The sequence below is a fragment of the Schistocerca gregaria genome, chromosome 6 (assembly GCF_023897955.1).
Source record: "Schistocerca gregaria isolate iqSchGreg1 chromosome 6, iqSchGreg1.2, whole genome shotgun sequence".
NCBI lineage: Eukaryota > Metazoa > Arthropoda > Insecta > Orthoptera > Acrididae > Schistocerca > Schistocerca gregaria.
In genome coordinates this window covers 213,092,094-213,112,290 of record NC_064925.1, presented here as the reverse complement: position 1 = coordinate 213,112,290, position 20,197 = coordinate 213,092,094, and the positions used below count along the sequence as shown (strand labels likewise).

At 43.1% G+C, this 20,197-nt stretch overlaps 1 protein-coding gene across 2 annotated transcripts in view; it reads right to left on the bottom strand.

Moving 5' to 3' along the window:
* Positions 1 to 20,197, bottom strand: part of LOC126277957 (tetraspanin-5) — a 1,084,832-nt gene that overhangs the window by 13,531 nt on the left and 1,051,104 nt on the right. Inside the window, exon 8 of one of the 2 annotated variants that reach the window (XM_049977573.1) lies at positions 10,125 to 10,235. In XM_049977573.1, the coding sequence (XP_049833530.1) occupies positions 10,125 to 10,235 (111 nt within the window). Of the gene's footprint in view, positions 1 to 3,463; positions 3,581 to 10,124; positions 10,236 to 20,197 lie in introns of both variants that reach the window. The other variant, XM_049977572.1, reaches the window with a different exon arrangement.

The window sequence follows — 20,197 nt, the reverse complement described above, 5'->3', positions numbered from 1 at the left end:
ATTAGGAGTAAGAAGTGCTGTGTATGATGTTACTAGCCTCTTTCTCCAGAGTAAGCATGTGCAACCTTTGGTGACCTGCAGACCTGATTCACATATTTACTTAACCAAGTGGGCCACCTAATCATATGAAGCGACAGCTGTGCTCCTAGCGCATACAGTCAAAACTATAGTGTGTGTGGCATTACAGATTATGGTGTAATGCACCGTTATGAATGGCACCCCTTTCCAACACGTCAAGCCAACAAACTATGCCTCATAACAGATGTTTTAAGAGTATATTCATTTTATGTTCATCCCGAAAATAATGCAATTAATACTAGGGAGAGGAAAGCGAAAAACTATGAAATACGACGACATCGCGTAAATGTACCATGGCAGACGCTATGAACCTCCGAACTTGGTACCAATTACTGGGCTACGGTACAAATAAAGGGTACAGCAAAAAATGTTGGTTACCATTCCCTTTATCTGTAGAATACCCAGTTAATCGATGCTATGTTGGGAATTTTTTTGGTTTTAAATGAATGTCATCAAACAGTGTACTTATTTGCGACGCTTAAAAATTGAAAATGCTTGAACTTCGGATATATCGGCCAAACTAGCAATATTCGCCTTCACGGGCTAAATACGTGTCGGTAATACTGGGAACACTTTGATTGGTACCAACACTGTTCCTCAATATTTCTAGTACTGACAACACAACAATACTATCCGTCAGACGGTCACTATACTGACGTATTGACAATATACCACAGCAGATGATTAGCACAAATCGTATGTTGCAAGCACCGCACGAAATGGCAGGGCGAAGTACAATTCGAGCGTCTTGCCGTCGCCTAGGAATTTTGAGACTGCCCCTGAGCCGTTATTTGGTAGCTAAATTGGTAATGGACTGTGCTTGAAGGGCAGGGATGTAAGTAATGAGCTAGACGGAAAGTTAGTCTAGGTTCAAATTTTAAAATAGGTGCTTTACATGGTAAAATTTGAAACTGTTGTGCTGCGAAAGGCTACTTGCAAAGTTTCGGTAAACAATGTAAAGTGAACTACCTAGAGCAGGGGTCTCCAAACTACGGCCCGCGGCCGAAACCGGCCCGCCAAATATTTGAGGTGGTACCTATACTGCCAACAAATGAGTTTGGAGGCCTATCGCGACGAATACACCGCGACATTGTCGGAGCTCTATCATTACAAAGCGGAAGGTCATAGTTAAACTTGTAGCTATCCACAATAAACAGACATTCCATTCTCTGTGTGATAGTGAAAAAAGGACGGTTAACAGACTAGTTTGGCGAAAACATTTTAAGTAAAAAAATTCTTTGCATTTTATTCTACTCACGAGTCTGGTGCAAGTTTTTCAAATGGACGCCACTTCGGCGACTAGCCTTAGTAATCAATCATTATGGAAGATGCTTCTTAAGCGAGGTTTCACTTTCTTTTGATTACGTTGTAAAATACGCATAGCAAGTAAATCGTATAAAATATTTTTATTTAAAGGCAATTTAAAGACAATACGATACCTGATGTACATAATGATGTTGGATATTTTAGTTGTAACTGATGTATAAAAATAACTAATTAATTTATGTCTTGAGAACTCACATTGTTAGAGCATGCACGTAAAGAAATTTAACATCTTAGTGATAATTAGTGACTTTTATGTAGCTGTAACTTTCCTCTAATAATTACCTCCAGTTGTGGATCAAGTTTACTGGTAGAGATAATCATCAGCGACTTCAAATGCTCATCACTTAATTTTGATCTGTAAATACTTTTTGCAGGTTGTGGTGTCACCGCCAGGCACCACACTTGCTAGGTGGTAGCCTTTAAATCGACCGCGGTCCGGTAGTATACGTCGGACCCGCGTGACGCCATTATCAGTGATTGCAGACCGAGCGCCGCCACACGGCAGGTCTAGAGAGACTTCCTAGAACTCGCCCCAGTTGTACAGTCGACTTTGCTAGCGATGGTTCACTGCCTACTTACGTTCTCATTTGCCGAGACGATAGTTTAGCATAGCCTTCAGATAAGTCATTTGCTAAGACCTAGCAAGGCGCCATTATCAATTACTATTGATATTGTGAACTATGTACCGTCAAGAGCGACGTTCATCATTAATGGATTAAAGTTAAATATTCCACCAGCTACGTCCGATGTTTCTAAATTCTAATTTCCTTGTCCTGTTCCAGACGTCACGCCAGCCTGCGTGAGCTAAATCGCGTACCTTTCGGCCTCGTAACTCTCCTGACAACCACAAAACGTGTTTCATTTTGGAGAAAGTTTTATCACACAAATAAGTAGTGGCAAAAGCGAAAAAAAAGTCACTGGCAAATTTATGTAAATTTGGAAATTGTGTGGATGGAAGACATAAAATTCGAGTAATGTTGACTTTGAATGTTTTTCTTTAAAAAAAGTCGCTACATTGCAAGTCAATAATTTCAAACTGAAGTTCTGCGGGCAACGCTTCTATATCGACGTCAAAGGGATTTTGAAATATCTTGATATCGTTTGAATTTGCATCGATATCTGAAAAACGTGATTGAAAATTAATTTTTAAGGCGTCCAAAGCTTAAATTGCGAAAGTTACAGGAAACGGAATCTCAGTTTTCTGACTGAATGTTTGGCATGTATTAAAATGCGTGAAGCATACTTTGTTCAAATGAGATTGAAACAAAGCATCTTTTGTCGAAAGGACTAAACATGTGCGTGTAAATCAGGCAGAAGCTAGTTTTCACCTTGATATTTTAGATTAAGGTCATTCATACGTTTAATTAAGCCTGTATAAAATGCTAGCTTCCATAACGACTCACCGTTCCGTAAGTCAGCCAGAGGGCGATTCCTTTCGTTCAAAAAAATTTCGAGTTAAAAAAAAAAAAAAAAAAAAACGAGTCAGAACTTTACAGCAGCTAAGCCAGCATAAAAATCGTAGTTCGTTTCAGTGCTAGCTACTCCTAGATTTTTGCGATTTCGTCTTTCCTTTATCCTTACATTACGGTGATCGTGGAGTGCTAGGCTGCTTTAATCCCACTAGGCAGATCTTGGCCCTTATGACTTCGTGGAGGAGTCAATGCGGCCCGCGGACTAAAAAGTTTGGAGACCCCTGACCTAGACAGATTCTTCATCCCCTACGTGTCACTTACCATAGCACCACGAAGACCAGCAAATTCTGAGAGACCTGCGCAGACCTTCTTCCCGCATTCCATACGCTACTGAAACGGGAAGAAACCATAGCCTGTGGTACCATACTAAGTACCGTCTGCCATGCACATCACAGTCATTTGCAGAGAATATATACCAGGCAGCGGCGGAAGAATCCATTAATACTCGTGCGACAACAGCAATATGGTACAAAAGATAAGATTTCTGGATGACGCTGAAGCGATGCTGTCGCGAGATCGCCTCCACGCTTACCTCTTCAGCAGCGTGGCGTACTACGTAGAGAGAGCGCTAGCGAAAGGTAACAGACCTGCAGGAAGGCGGTGGCCACTGCGACTATGGCGACGACGAGCAGGTTGCGCTCGATCCACTCCTCGCCGGCCTGGATGCAGCCCTTCTCGTTGATGATCTTGGCCACGTCGTATTGCTGCAAAGTCACACACTCGTACACACTCTGCAGCCGCGGACAGCTTTACCTGAGTCAGTTAGTAGGCCGCCCCGCCGCCAGTACCCAACCCAACATGCAGGAAACGTGCAGCATACCAACATTCGGGTGCAGCAACAGGACACATACGCGTTACATGTGCGAGTCTAAGGCAACACGACGAGAACAGCTCTGTTTTTCTATTTCTGAAAATCACTTAGAATTTTCTGCGTAATGCTGAAGTTTGGTGTATCTGCTATGAGAGAGGAACCATCATCAGATCATGATTCTGGAAAAATATGTAAAAAATTGGACATAGAAGTGGATGCTATACTACTCGAAACACCGAAATTTAAACAGAAAACAACCGTAAGAAAAAAAAATTGCACATATTCCAGTGCTTCGTTGCCTGGAGCTGCTGTGTACTGTCAGAGGGTATCCATCACCAACTGACGACTGATCAGCACGGGTAGCAATTATGAAAGCGACGCTTCATCCATCGTTCCCCAACTTATCTTTATACAAGGCAATTAAAACCTTCAATCAGCATGTACAGTATACCAAAACATAATTTTGTACATAGTATTTTTTAGGTTTTAATCGTCACGTGTACAGATGTGGAACAAAGAGGCAAAAACAAGAATGAAAGACCAACAACGACGTGGTCGGATTACATAAAGTATATGACAGGAATGAAGTCTTTCGCTGCAGCCCTACAAATCGAAGAATCAAAGACGGAAAGAAAAGGAAGATTCTGGAGTGGGATCAAAATTCAGGGTCAAAGGACATCAGCCACAAGATTCGTTGATGTCATTGTTATCCTCGGTAAAAGAGAGGAACATGTTTGCTGGACCTGTTGAATCCAAAGGTCGCGTGAGTATACACTATGAACTGACAGAAAACGGAAGAAAGACGATGGCAATAAGGTGTATCCGAAACGAGATTAGCGATTCCATGGAATCCTTGGGCCCTTCTTCAGAGAGAACAATATTTTACTCGCACAGGTAGAGGACAGGTCAAGAATCGATGGTCAACTGCCGAATGCTCCCAGCGAGTGATACTGAGGTTAGATACAGTTCAGTCAGTGTGTAAGTGGTTGTTGTAACGGCGTTAAGAGAAAGAGATTTTACCAGAAACTGATTATAAACACGGAGTGTCGATGTTATGCGTTCGCGTCTACAGCGCCGTGAGATGGATTGCCCTGAGGATAACGTGTGCAAATTATTATAACACCATGTGACGATATTTCAAGGTATGTGACCTGCTGTGTCCAGATTATACGTGAATAGATGTGTAAGAAAATGGTGGTGGCTCTTTCCAATTATGTTAAACGAGCGTTTGGGATCCCTATCAGGTCGTATTGAGGGAGGATATAGAATTAATTCAGAGGCGGGCTGCTAGATTTGTTACTGGTGGTAGATTTGATCATCACGCAAGTGTTACGGAAATGCTTCAGGAACTCGGGTGGGAGTCTGTAGAGGAAAGGAGGCGTTCTTTTCGTGAATCGCTACTGAGGAAATTTAGAAAACCAACATTTGAGGCTGACTGCAGTACAATTTTAATGCCGCCAACTTACATTTCGCGGAAAGACCACAAAGATAAGATAAGAGAGATTAGGGCTCGCACAGAGGCATATAGGCAGTCATTCTTCCTGCGTTCTATTTGGGAGTGGAACAGGGAGAGAAGATGCTACTTGTGGTACGAGGTACCCTCCGCCAGGCACCGTATGGTGGATTGCGGAGTATGTATGTAGATGTAAGATAGAGGAATTTCACTTGGTGAAAACTTTCACTACCTTCATTATTGCACAACTTCTTTTCTCAGAAATAGTATTATTGAGCAGTAACAACTCCCGTAGCGGTTAAAACGGATCAGCCATTATCCATTAGGTCACGACCATTGAAAATAAAGGTGAGCCTCTTACATCATTCAATCGCAAACAATAGCCAATTTAATCGAGAATGTTTCACGATAAACTTAACATCAAAACTAAGGGCCACGATGTAAACGAAGTGAACGAATTCTGCTACCTTGGAAGTAGAATAACACATGATGGCAGAAGCAAAAACGGCATCAAAAGCAGACTAGCCCTGGCAAAGAGATCATTCCTGGTGAAAACATGTTTACAATTACCAACCATTCACCTTAATTTGAGGAAGAAATTTCTGAGAACGTATGTTTGCAGAACAGCATTGTATAGAAGCGAATCATGGACTGTGGGAAAATCGACAGAGAAGAGAATCGAAGTATGAAGTGCGTTGCTGTAGAAGAATGTTGAAAATTAGGTGGACCAATAACATAAGGAGTCAGGGGGATCTCTGCAGAATCGGCGTGGACAGATCCTATGAAGACATTGACATGTATAACAGATAGGATGATATGACATTTATTAAGGCTTCACGGAGTAGCTTCCATGGTACCTGAGGAATCTGCAGAGGATAGCCGGCCGCAGTGACCGAGCGGTTCTAGGCGTTTCAGTCCGGAACCACGTGACTGCTACTGTCGCAGGTTCGAATCCTGCCTCGGGCATGGATGTGTGTGATGTCCTTAGGTTAGTTAGGTTTAATTAGTTCTAAGTTCTAGGAGACTGATGACCTCCGATGTTAAGTCCCATTGCGCTCAGAGCCATTTTTTTTTTTTTTTTTTTTTTTTTTTTTTTTGCAGAGGATAGAAACTTTGGAGGAAAACAAAGATAGTCATATATCGAAGAAGTAATTTAGGACATTGTGTGCAAGTGTTACGCTAAAATGAAAAGGTTGATGCAGGAAATGAATTCGTGGCGTGCCACATTAAACCAGTGAGAAGACTGATAAAGGAAAAAAATGGGTGGAGCCACGTTTTTATAACTTCAGTTCCTCGCTACCTAGTCTGCAGTTGGTGGCGGACACTTTATGGCGTTCACAGCAGCTTCGTGCACTGGCGTGGTCTGGATTGAGTTTATATATTACCAACGATGACAAATGTTTAAGATTCATTGTTGTTTACTATGTCATTCGGTGTTATAAGCCATTTTTGTATTATGTTTTTCAGAAACTTGGTCTGATAATGGTTATTATGACCGAATCCGTTTACCTACAGCGAATAAATTGTGATTTGTAGTGTTGTTTCATATTTTTGCATATATATGAGTGCATTGGCAGATAGTTTTGGTTAGGCCCCATTTTGTAAAGAAATACTACTTGATTCGGAGAAACATTCTTGTGTTCCATGCAATGTCAAAGACAGGCCGCACAGTTCACCTAAGGGAGCAGCAGAGGAAATGTGTGCCACCGTCGCTCAACAAACTGAGCAGTCTCCAGTGAAATCCGTTCTCAAGAGTTCTGACAAAACCTACACTTCCCCGTTGCGATGTTACAATTTCCTTTCTGTATGATAATACAGTGCAGTTTACAAAAAAATTCATCTCACTATGATTCAAATGCAGTTGAAATCGAGATAGAATCCTGAAACAGTGTATTATTAAACTAGCAACTGAGGGCAAGACAGGTCAATAGCTTGTGAAAAAGAAGATACATGGTATAATTTCTTCGCTTATTTTGTTGCAATACCGACAGCTTGTTTCACCAGCTATCGACGGGCCTAAAAAATTACATATTTTCATTAAAATATCACTGGATGATTTTATATCATAGTAAATAAGTAACTCTCTCATATTAACCGTATGGTAAAATAGTCTCCTCTTCGTGCGCTACCATTAGCCAAAATTCCTATTAATATCTCAAAGTATTTACAAAATACGAGAGATGTTATGATTATTTTACTCTCGCCGTATCATTCGTGCGCACAAAAGTTTGTGCGCTCCACACAATACATTTTCTCAAGTTTTAACGAAAGATGTACATCTCCTCCCAAGTTTACAGGAAAATCCAGTGTATTAGCTACATCTCGTATACAGCACTGTATACCCTAACATACACCAAATGTAAAGTCATAGAGACTCATACTTTTCACTGCAAAATACTCGAATTTTATTCAATGAGTCACTTAATTTCGAAATGTCATCATCATTAATGAAACGACAAGCTGTTCATCATGAGGATGATGAATGAGGCTATAGATGTATGAGATCTATTTTACGAAATGGTTTGCTTAAAACTGCAGAGCAGCCAGCACGTGTGTTCTCATTAACAGAGTCTAGTGAGTCTGCTAGCTGACACACCGAATTGTACAATATAAGTGTTTTGTCCTATGGGTACAGTGACGCCTGCAAAAATTGTATTTTTTGTACTATCTAACACCGTCCGGTGATGAAGACACAGTGGTCTGTACAATTTATTGTAAATTTTAATCGTGTTGCTTACAATATAATGTAAAAACTAGATGATAACTCGTTTCGGTTGACTAGCAAACACAGTCAGATCGTTCTTACACTATAATTGGTTCAAATGGCTCTAAGCACTATGGGACTTAACATCTGAGGTCATCAGCCCCCTAGACTTAGAACTACTTAAACCTAACTAACCTAAGGACATCATACACATCCATACCCTAGGCAGGATTCGAACCTGCGACCATAGCACCAGCGCGGTTCCGGATTGAAGCGCCTATAACGGCTCGGCCACAGCGGCTGACCTGTAATTGGTAACTAAGTACAATGCTAACCCAACACATCGTTAATAAGCGTTATTCTCAATATCCAAAGGCTGTTCAAAGAACGACTGTTAACGTACACATTCTCCTACTAGTTTAATACTCTAACAGTCTTGCTCTGGCCAGCCTCTGGATACTAACAAGTTAAGCTTAGTAATGATGTTGTTGTACTTAGTCACCTATTACAGAGCAAGAACAACCTGCGAATCGTTGCTGGTCAACCGAAACCACTTATCATCTAGCTTTCATTACAATACTGCGATAAAGCCCATAAAATTTATCATAAACTACACACTGGCCATTAAACTTGCTACACCAAGAAGAAATGCAGATGATAAACGGCTATTCATTGGACAAATATATTATACTAGAACTGACATGTGATTACATTTCTCGCAATCTGGGCGCATAGATCCTGAGAAATCAGTACCCAAAACAAGCACCTCTGGCCGTAATAACGGACTTCATACGCCTGGGCATTGAGTCAAACACAGCTTGGATGGCGTGTACAGGTACAGCTGTCTATGCAGCTTCAACACGATACCACAGCTCATCGGGAGTAGCGACTGGCGTATTGTGACGAGCCAGGTGCTCGGTCACTATTAATCAGACATTTTCAATCGGTGAGAGATCTGGAGAATGTGCTGGCCAGGGCAGCAGTCGAACATTTTCTGTATCCAGGAAGGCCCGTAAAGGACCTGCAAAATGCGGTCGTGCATTATTCTGCTGAAATGCAGGGTTTCGCAGGGATCGAATGAAAGATACAGCCACGGGTAACAAATCTGAAATGTAACGTCCACTATTCAAAGTGCCGTCAATGCGAACAAGACCGAGACAGTGTAACCAATGGCACCCCATACCATCACGCCGGGAGATACGCCAGTATGGCGATGACGAATACACGCTCCCAATGTGTATTCATCGCGATGTCGCCAAACACGGATGCGACCATCATGATACTGTAAACAGAACCTGGATACATCCGAAAAAATGACGTTTAGCCATTCGTGCACCCAGGTTCGTCGTTGAGTACACCATCGCAGGCGCTACTGTCTGTGATGCAGCGTCAAGGGTAACCGTAGCCATGGTCTCTGAGCTGATAGTCCATGCTGCTGCAAACGTCGTCGAACTGTTCGTGCAGATGGTTGTTGTCTTGCAAACGTCCCCATCTGTTGACTCAGGGATCAATTCGTGGCTGCACGATCCGTTACAGCCATGCGGACAAGATACCTGTCATCTCGACTGCTAATTACACGACGCCGCTGGGATCCAGCACGGCGTTCCGTATTACCCTCCTGATCACTGATTCGATATTCTGCTAAGAGTCATTGGACCTCGACCAACGCGAGCAGCAATGTCGCGATACGATAAACCGCAATCGCGATAGGCTACAATCCGACCTTTATCAAAGTCGGAAACGTGATGGTACGCATTTCTGCTCCTTACACGAGGCATCACAACAACGTTTCAGCAAGCAACGCCGGTCAACTGCTGTTTGTGTACGAGAAATCGGTTGGAAACTTTCGTCATGTCAGCACGTTGTAGGTGTCGCCACCGGCGCCAAACACGTGTGAATGCTCTGAAAAGCTAATCATTTGTATATCACACCATCTTCTTCCTGTCGGTTAAATTTCGCGTATGTAGCACGTCATCTTCGTGGTGTAGCAATTTTAATGGCCAGTAGTATATGTTTTTTACTCACCTTTGACATGCTACATTTGATAATGTTTTCGTGGCATACCTGATCGCGGCAGTATTACATTCGCGTACACTGCCGTTGGGTGAAGAACAAGAGATATTTGCAGCGATATACATGTGTCAGCCTTAGTCTCGCACAGAGAGCAAGCGCAGTGTCCACGCCGTGAAACAAACAGACATGCAGGCAAGATGCAGGATGCAGAACGTACAGTGGACAGGCATGCAGTGCGGGAGGCGCCGGGACGCTGGTTATTGTTACCTGCAGCACCGCCACCCCTACGGCCGCGCCCGCCACGGGCACCAGGTTAGCCTCCACCCACTCCTCCCCAGCGCGCAAGCACCCTCTGTCATAGATGTTGCGCTCGCCAGACTGGACACACGAGCACCGGCAAGGTTAAGGCAGCCAAGCGCACGAGCACACGGACACAGGACACGTCACGCAGAAACACGCACGCACCATACACGCGCGCTGTCCCGCACACACACACACACACACACACACACAGACACACACACACAGGGAAGACAAGCTCATTCTCGTAAAAGGTCGCTTTGTAGCGCTGTACATGTCGTAAACTGGTATTAGGCAGCCATGGGACCCTCCATCGCTATGTCATGTCCGTGATGTGATAAATATGTACTAGTCGTTGGTATCGAATCAGCACAGAGAGATGGGTCGACGCTTGGTGTAACGCAACAGGAAAGGAGGAGTTGTTATGCTTTCACATGCGTATGAGTACACTGTGAAAGCAGTTGCTTGGCTTGTAGATGCAGCAGCCCGGTCTGTCCAATGTGTCTACAAGAAACTGCGTACGATGGTGTAAGAGAAGTGGTTGTAAAACGATCCTAGCAGACACTGACTGCAGACGAGATTTACGCCTTGTAAATGAAAATCAGTTTCATAACCGACGGCAGTTGCTGAAAATGCCGGTCTACCTCAGTCAGGTTCTGAGCAAACAATGCGAATGGAAATGCGTGCCATGGACATTCAGAGTCTGTTAACTCGCGAAAGACCGTTGCTCACAGCAGGGGCTTACGAAGGCACCATTTAGTTCATGTTCGGTTCTTGAGAAAACACGAAAAACATGGTTTTTGGGTAACAAAACCAAGCAGCCGATATCAAGACTAATATGCAAGCAAATTGATGAAATTTTTGCGATATATTTCTAAGATCCCAATCGCGAAACAACTTAGAAGATTTTTTTGACATTTTTATGTTTCCGAGATAAAGTGATTCAAAGTTACCCTGCTTGTACAATTAAGATACGGTATTAGGCGAAAACGTATTTTACAAAATGACGAGGCACGGATAAATATGCTGTACAATGTCTCAGTTATCATCAGAAATGTTCTGGGAACCTGTGCTGTTGTTGCTCTGAAGCACATGCAAAATGTTTGTGCACGTATAGTCTGGTCTGCGGAGAAAAATTAGTTTGGCGTTATTTCAAATTCACTAAAATCTTACTGACTCGTACAGTTCTTTTCATATGAGTGACACTGCCTTCTGTAGTACGGAAAAGAAGCAAACCAGCTGAAAATGCTCCTATCCCAGCATAAACAATAGAATATGCACCTGTTTAAAAATATGACTCAAAAGCGGGGTACCAGCTGCTTCATTCTACCTTCCTGAGCAACTTTAAAAATTTCCATAAATATTTTGAAATTCGAACATATACGCGCTTTTTTATTCTGAGAGAAAAGGATACGTGCAGAGGGAAAGAGGCGGAAAAGTAACAAATACTGGAAGATAATAGACAGTGACCGCGGCATTGAAAGAGCGGAGGTTACAACGGAAGTGTGAAAGAGAGGGACACAGTGGCAGTGGCACATATGAAATGTCAGAGATCAGTCCTTAGCAAAGAGTGAAGAAACAGTGACTGTGGGTGAGAAATAGAGAGAACTAAAACGTTGAAATGGATGAGTTCCATTGATAATGAGGTAGAGTGTCTATGCTAATGGCGATGAGGAACAGGGAAATATGACAGTGAGAAGACACAGGAGCAGTGGAAAGGAATGAATGAGATAATAGCAGTAAGATAACAAGTTGGAGGCAATGACAGCGAGAGGAGACAGTGATAATAGGACAGAACGAATATGGCTTTGAGACAAAAGACAGTGACAATTGGCGAGACACAAAGAGAGAGTGACTGTTAATTTGACTGAATGAGTGTGTTGGACTGGGCAAGTGGGAGAGGATGGACATGAGCGACTTACGGTGATGCACTAGTGAATATTAGCGTCTCACAGTTGCGCGAGCTTGTGAGAGCGAGATTTGAGTTGCCCGTTAGATACAGCTGGAATGTGGCCGCATGCCAAAATTTTTCGGAAAATTTTTATACTGTGTTAAGATAGGTTCAATGAGGCAGCTGGTACCCTTCTTTTCAGTCAGAATCTATTACAGAGGAGCATATTATATTTTTTGTGCTCCGATAGGAACACTTTTCCCCTGGATTCTACATACTTGGTGACCCAGTGTTCCCCTTTCTTCAATATCTTCACAATGCGTATGCTGTGGGCACCCCCTTCTTCCAAGATGACAAGAGCCACGTTCACAGGGCCGCCCTCCGATTGGCTCGCTAAATCGCCTGCTCTTACTCTCACCAAAAATGTCTTGAACTATTTGGACCAGCGGGTAAAGCTTCCCCATAATTTCGTAGCTCTGTTAGATGTATTTTCCAATGAGTGGCTTTAGCTGCATGTAGCAGTCCCAGACATTACCTACGGGATCAAGATAAAAAGCCCGATATAGCGGGCCTGTCGAGGTGTTGGCGGAACCAGCAACAAATGTTTGTAGCTCTGTGAACACGGCTGCTGTCATATTGGAAGACGGGACTGTTCACCAGCGTATCAAAGATATAAGAGGGTGAATCAAATATAAACTGGAATTTTTGTTTCACCCGCCTGTTTGTGAACGGAGGGCAGCGCTATTTCTGCTCAGCGTTACTGTCGTTTCCGCCGATTTTTCATCTACATGCATGCATGCATGACTACTCTGCAATTCACATTTAAGTGCTTGGCAGAGAATTCATCGAACCACAATCATACTATCTCTCTACTATTCCACTCTCGAACAGCGAGCGGGAAAAACGAAGACCTAAACCTTTCTGTTCGAGCTCTGATTTCTCTTATTTTATTTTGATGATCATTCCTACCTATGTAGGTTGGGCTCAACAAAATATTTTCGCATTCGGAAGAGAAAGTTGGTGACTGAAATTTCGTAAAAAGGTCTCGCCGCGACGAAAAACGTCTATGCTGTAATGACTTCCATCCCAACTCGTGTATCATATCTGCCACACTCTCTCCCCTATAACGCGATAATACAAAACGAGCTGCCCTTTTTTGCACCCTTTCGATGTCCTCCGTCAATCCCACCTGGTAAGGATCCCACACCGCGCAGCAATATTCTAACGGAGGACGAACGAGTGTAGTGTAAGCTGTCTCTTTAGTGGACTTGTTGCATCTTCTAAGTGTCCTGCCAATGAAACGTAACCTTTGGCTCGCCTTCCCGACAATATTATCTATGTGGTCCTTCCAACTGAAGTTGTTCGTAATTTTAACACCCAGGTACTTATTTGAATTGACGGCCTTGAGAATTGTGCTATTTATCGAGTAATCGAATTCCAACGGATTTCTTTTGGAACTCATGTGGATCATCTCACACTTTTCGTTATTTAGCGTCAACTGCCACCTGACACACCATACAGCAATCTTTTCTAAATCGCTTTGCAGCTGATACTGGTCTTCGGATGACCTTACTAGACGGTAAATTACAGCATCATCTGCGAACAGTCTAAGAGAACTGCTCAGATTGTCACCCAGGTCATTTATATAGATCAGGAACAGTAGAGGTCCCAGGACGCTTCCCCGGGGAACACCTTCTCCATATCTAGAACATTGTCGTATCGTTTCTTTAGCTATATTCACAATGTCAGAGAAATGGGTATAGTCATCTGCTGCGCAACTCATTATGATCAAGTTTCTCACAACATAGTGCGCAAAACCGTCTGAAATTTGAAAAATACTAGTGTGATAGTTTGGGGACAACACACTACGGTAGAGTCAAGTGTACCGCAAGGCACAAACAGTTTTTATGCAGACGAGAGGCCTTTGAGAATGCTTCTCACGGACATCGCACGAGGACCAGGGCATTGTTAGCTAGCTTACTGAAGGCAATCGCCGAATAAGTTGGTACTGAGATTCGCATAAGATGCGGTAGTGCTCACGCTATCAGTACTGCTCCGTCCGAACAAGCTTCGTGAGGTCCAATGGTAGCGACCGACCGCCCACAGGCAACACTGGAAGCGGATATGGAGGGGCATGTGGTCACCACACCGCTATCCTGGCCGTTGTCAGTGTTCGTGACCGCAGCCGCTCCTTCTCACTGCTTCTCAGTCAACCCCTCACAGGGGCTGATTGCACCCCGCTTGCCAACAGCGTTCGGCAGACACGGACGGTGACCCATCCTTGTGTCAGCCAAGCCCAACGGCGGTTAACTTCGGTGATGTGATGGGAATCGGTGTTAACAGTGCGGCAAGGTCGTTAGCCGATCCTTACTGACAACCCTGTAATTCAGAAAGTCCCCGTAAAGTGAGTGACTCGTCTTCTCACCGCGTAGCACCAATTTCGTAGTCTCGAGGTGCGCAAACGGCAACTGTGGCGCTACAAAACTGAAAGGGAGCATTTTGTGCAATGGACTGCGATGAAACGTGGGTGTACCTTTACAACCAGGAATCGGAAAAAAATCAGCATGGAACCGTGCAAAAAGGATAAATCTGCATGTGTCAAAGTCACACCTGTCTCTCCGCGGGGAAGGTTATCGCAACAGAATTTTTTGATTTTAAAGGAGTTCTTCTCGTCGATTTTTCTCAACGGGTGTCGTACTATGAACGGTGCACACTACTGCCAACTTTTGCACATCGTCAGAAAAGGTGAGCATTTCCAATCTGGGACGAGAACGCTCAACCCCACACAGGTGCCCGAACTCAAGGAAAAATTCAGAAATGTGCTGGAACACAATAAAGCATCCTCTTCACAGTCTAGACTGAGAGCCCTGCGATTTTCATTTGTTTGCACCACTTTAGAAAGAAGCTCGAGGACAAAGATTTGTCGACTATGGCGCTGTCGGAAGTGTACGGGCGCAAATGGCTGGTGTCACAGCAACATTTATTTCACGAAATTGGGAACAAGAGACTGCCTATCCGCGGGGAAAATGTGTTTTCTATTCAGGAGACTACAGAGAAAATAAGATAGTGTGTATGAATTTTTCTGAAACTCGATTCTGTAAATAAAAAAAGGTCGGTTTATCTTTGAGTCTCCTTCGTTGAAGAAAGGGTAACGCCATAATATTGAAATAGACATTCTGGCTGACACTCACGATAACCTAAATGAGTGGGTAGGGTACGAAAAATACCCCAAAACAGAAATCAGAACCACCTCCGATCTGAGCTATACCTTCCATACACTGCAGGTGCCTCAACTGGCCGTCGGTACAGTCGGAGACTTGCATCATTTGCAAAGACACCAAACCGCGATTCGTCGTACCTCACTACGCACCTCCAGTTAGCTATTGTTCAGTTTGTGTTTTGTCCATTCAAGGCGTGCAGCTTGTGTGTCGCTGTGAGAAACGGCCAGACTCAAAATGTCCACTGTATGCGATTCCCTTCGCCGTGATCGCTCAGAACTTGGATGAGATCGACCTCCGCTCACTCAGCCGATTGTCATTGACAAGGCGTGACACTCATCTCCGGCCAGTGCCGGCTAGGATTACCAGTCTTCTAAGCCGTGTTGCGCGGCCACAAGTTGTCCATCATTCCATACGGTGGACAGTCCACCTTGATATCCCACCCATGTCTCTGGTGGGCTTATTCTGAGACATGCGCGCTCACACAGAGACACGCTACAGCATGTGGTTTTTGCTGCAGCGCACAGGGGCATTAATATATTACTTCAGAGAGAAATAAACTTTTCGATTGCAGCTTTCGATGCAGCAACTTCAGGAAGACAAAGCACTGAACACGGAGCAGCATGGGGAGTTTAGTCAGCTTCTTACGCAAATAGGGTGTAGTAGAACTGGTTCCACTTTCCACGCAATGGGTGATAAGGAATGCCATTCTTCCCATTCCAATGAAGGAAGTGGTGTAGGCTTCAGTTTTCCGCTCTGTTGACATCGTCGTAATTAAAGACGGAGCAGTAGCTACTTCAGATCTGCAGGGGAGAAACTGGGTAATAAATCAACCGTGGCCTCTGAAAGGAGTCATCTCAACATTTATTGAAGGAAATTTAATTTCGAAATGCTGGACGTGGTCTGGAATCCTCACTTTTCCCAAATACGAACGAGGGGCCATGCCTGCGTCAGCCGCCGTAACGCGTCTTATAAATCCAGCAATATTTCATCCAGGCAAACGCACGATATCTTCAGGTGGCTGGTGCTGGTAACTAGTCGAAAATAATAAATCGATAATTGCCAACCGTTACAAGAAGTTTACATACACCAGATAATACTATTGTCGCGCCCTTCAATTGTAGACTGCCTGTTCTCAAACCAGGAAGAACACATGGATTAGAAAAACAAGATTTCAGACGGAAGTTCAGAGAACGACAAAAAGGTCTTTGTGTTAGAAAATGTGGAGCGCTGCTACATACAGCACCGCAGTAGATCTGAACTACTGAAGTTCTCAAAAGACTCTTTCTAAGGGCAATGGAGTGCAGTCAAACCATTTCAGATGATGCTGAAGGAATTACATTAGGAAATGAGATACTGATAGTAGTGGACATTTTGTGCTACTTGGGCAGCGAAACACCTGACGAAGGCAGAATTAAAGTCGATGTAATATTTAGAAATAGAAAAATATGTTAACATCAAATATAACCTTACATATTAGGAAGCCTTTTTTGAAAGTATTTGATGAGTGTACCCTTACGATTGGTTGCGATGAAAATAAAGTTACTTTAAAATCATCACGTAGGACAATCATTTCTTTGTGGGGCATTGACATGAGGAAGTTAAGGCAATGATCCAGAGAGCCATGTTGTGGGTGGAGTTGCCAGCACTTTCTGATTACGAATGCGCTAACAAGGCTGACCTAAAAAAAAAATCTCATAGTCGAGAACGAAGTTAGAAATTTTTGAACGAATACTAGCGCACGATCCAGATGTCTTTAGTAAAGGTGCACTCCCGTGCTTGAATTCAGTACTTTTTTCACGACGGAACCTAATGTTGCTGGTGACAGGAATGTTAATAAACCCCTCTAACATTAAAACTCGCAGTGTATATTAATTTCGTGGACAATTTTCATTCTTTTTATATCCGGCTGTCACTGAAATGCGGTGTGGGCAATCTGGAGGGTAGCGTATGAGCTTCACAGAGACTTTTTTTCGGTCCCTTTCTTTTCTGCGGAACTGCTGAGCAGTATTACTGCGCATTTTTTCTGCCAGAGATGCTCATTTCGCAACGCGAACATTACCAGACGCACTACTTTTAAAAAGAATTGCCAGACTTTTTCATTTTACATAACTTGTAACTGCGTAATAACTCATTAAACAAAATTATTCTGTTTCATATGTTACTCGAACAAGACAAACACTGTTCCGATTTAATTGCAAAACATCAGTAGTAAACTTGAGAAGACTACGTAATTGCACGAACGTAGTGTATAGAAAGCCAGGTCTCAGAGGAGTAATTTTTCTTTGGGTGTGCCGTTGTCGTAAGCGAAACAAAACAGTAAAAACATTGTTCGCGCGTTTCGTTTTTGAAGGACGCATTCGTGAAATCTGACAACACTGAGGTCGTGTATTATCCCTTTTCCAGTGAAATATTTTCTTCACTTCGTGCATCCCTGGACGTGATACACTAAGCAGCATAAAAAAAAGATGATCTGGGAGTGTGACTTAAACTGCATCAAAAGTACAGAGAAGGAACAGGTTTGTGATTACAATCAAGATTACAGTGAGTTTATCAAAAAAAATTACTTTACAAACCGATAATATCTGTATTTCCATCTCAGTATGTGGTTGTTACTTCGTTCACAACATGACTATCAGGGTCTTTGTCTTTATTGCCTCACGTCACTTACCCACGAACAACTGGTTTTCCTTGTGAGGTTTCAGCGCTCTATTACTTTCATCGTTGTTCTTGTGATCTTCCTCATGAATACTAGTTTAACGAAATTTCAGTCACAAACTTTCTCTTCCGAATGCGGAAATATTTTGTTGAGCCCAACCTACATAGGTAGGAATGATCACCAAAATAAAATAAGAGAAATCAGAGCTCGAACAGAAAGGTTTACGTGTTCGTTTTTCCCGCGCGCTGTTCGGGAGTGGAATGATAGAGAGATAGTATGATTGTGGTTCGATGAACCCTCTGCCAAGCACTTAAATGTGAATTGCAGAGTAATCATGTAGATGAAGATGTATATGTAGAACGCAGCTCTACACGCCAGTGCATGCTGTGTAAGTATTTTCATCCCTGAGTAAGTACAACATCATACATCAGTTTGAACCTGATTACGGTAGTAAAGACGTGGTTACCCTCTATTATTTGAATCCAACCACACTTCCGTCCTTGCTATTCCTTGACGACCTACGATATATTCTATCATACCTTCTTTTAATCAAGTTGTGCCGTAAATTTTTCTTCACAATTTATTTTCATGCTTGCTGATTAATTATCCGATCTATGCATCTAATCTTTACCATTTCCTATGGGATCGTATTTTAAGAGCTATTCTCTTCTTGTCTACTCCGTTTACCATCCACGTTTTACCTTACAGTTTTGAACTGTGAAGACTGTTCAGATGCAGTTTTTCACGTCTGCTTAACTACTATAATGTACACTATTTAATCAAAAGTATACGGACACCTGGCTCAAAATGACTTACAAGTTCGTGGCGCCCTCCATCGGCAATGCTGGAATTCAATATAGTGTTGGTCCAGCTTCCACTCTCACAGGCATTCGTTCAATCAGGTGCTGGAAGGTTTCTTGGGGAACTGCGGCCCATTCTTCACGGAGTGTTGCACTGAGGAGAGGTATCGATGTCGTTCGGTGAGACCTGGCACGAAGTTGGCGTTCCAAAAAATCCCAAACGTGTTCTATAGGATTCAGATAAGGATTCTGTGCAGGCCAGTCCATTACAGGGATGTTACTGTCGTGTATTATGAACAGGTGCTCGATCGTGTTGGAAGATGCAATCGCCATCTCTGAATTGCTCTTCAACAGTGGGAAGCAAGAAGGTGCTTAAAACATCAGTGTAGGCCTGTGCTGCTATAGTGCCGCGCAAAACAACAAGGAGTGCAAGACACCAACAAGTACAGTGACTTCACACACCACATGGCATGGGCACTGCTGAACTCAATTTCCCTTTCTGTCATTCTGTCATTTCCTTATATTTACCCACATTTACATACAATGTTCGCTTGAAACACAAATGTCTCACTGATCGCTACTGCCTTATGCTCATATAGAGGCAGTGCGCGAAAGGTTCATCACTCGACTCTATCGCTGCACCATCTGTAAAGGCTTAACGATTCATCTGTGCGTGCTCATTGCGGTGACTAATCTTTTGTCCGGTGAGCTCATCTCATTTCCTAAACTAATCCCTTCGGCATGACTCCAGACAATTCAACTACATTCCATTACCTTTGTAAGATATTCCTTTGTGTTAATCTCAAAACCGCTTTCCTAGATTTCTTTCAGTAGGTCTTCGGAGCCTTTGAGAGAATTATAAAGTCATCAGAAGACCTCAACATTTTTATTTCTTCTCACTAGACTTTTATTCATTTTGCAGACTTCCTTTTAGTTTCCTTTACAGCCTGCTCCGCATGCAGACTGAGTAATGTGGGGGCTAGATTACAAGCCAGTCTCATTACCTGTTCAACTACTCCCTCCCTTTCAAGGCCTTCGCTTCTTAGGACTGCAGTTGGTTTCTGCACAAGAAGTGGATAACCTTTCTATAATTGTACTATATTCCTAATATCGTCTGAATTTCAAAGATTGTATTCCTGTCAAGAGATTTTTCCTAAATCTCTGAGGGATAGTCATAGAGTAATTACCACCCCGACCCAGTCAAGCTGCGACCATGGAATTTGGTGATGGTGGTAGTCCCCTCCACAAATTCACTCTTCAATCGGACACGCTTCTCCCAAAGATGCTTCACTTGGCGGAGACCTTGATTGTAAAAATCAGCATTTTGGCCGCTCACGAAACGTTCCACCTCCAAAACCGCCTAGTTGTGAAACGAAGTATTCACTGGATGACGTGTCAAGAGCCAAAATTTGAGAGCAAAAGAAGTAGGACTGTCTCATGTGAAGAACGATCTACTACGTCGTGATGGAGTA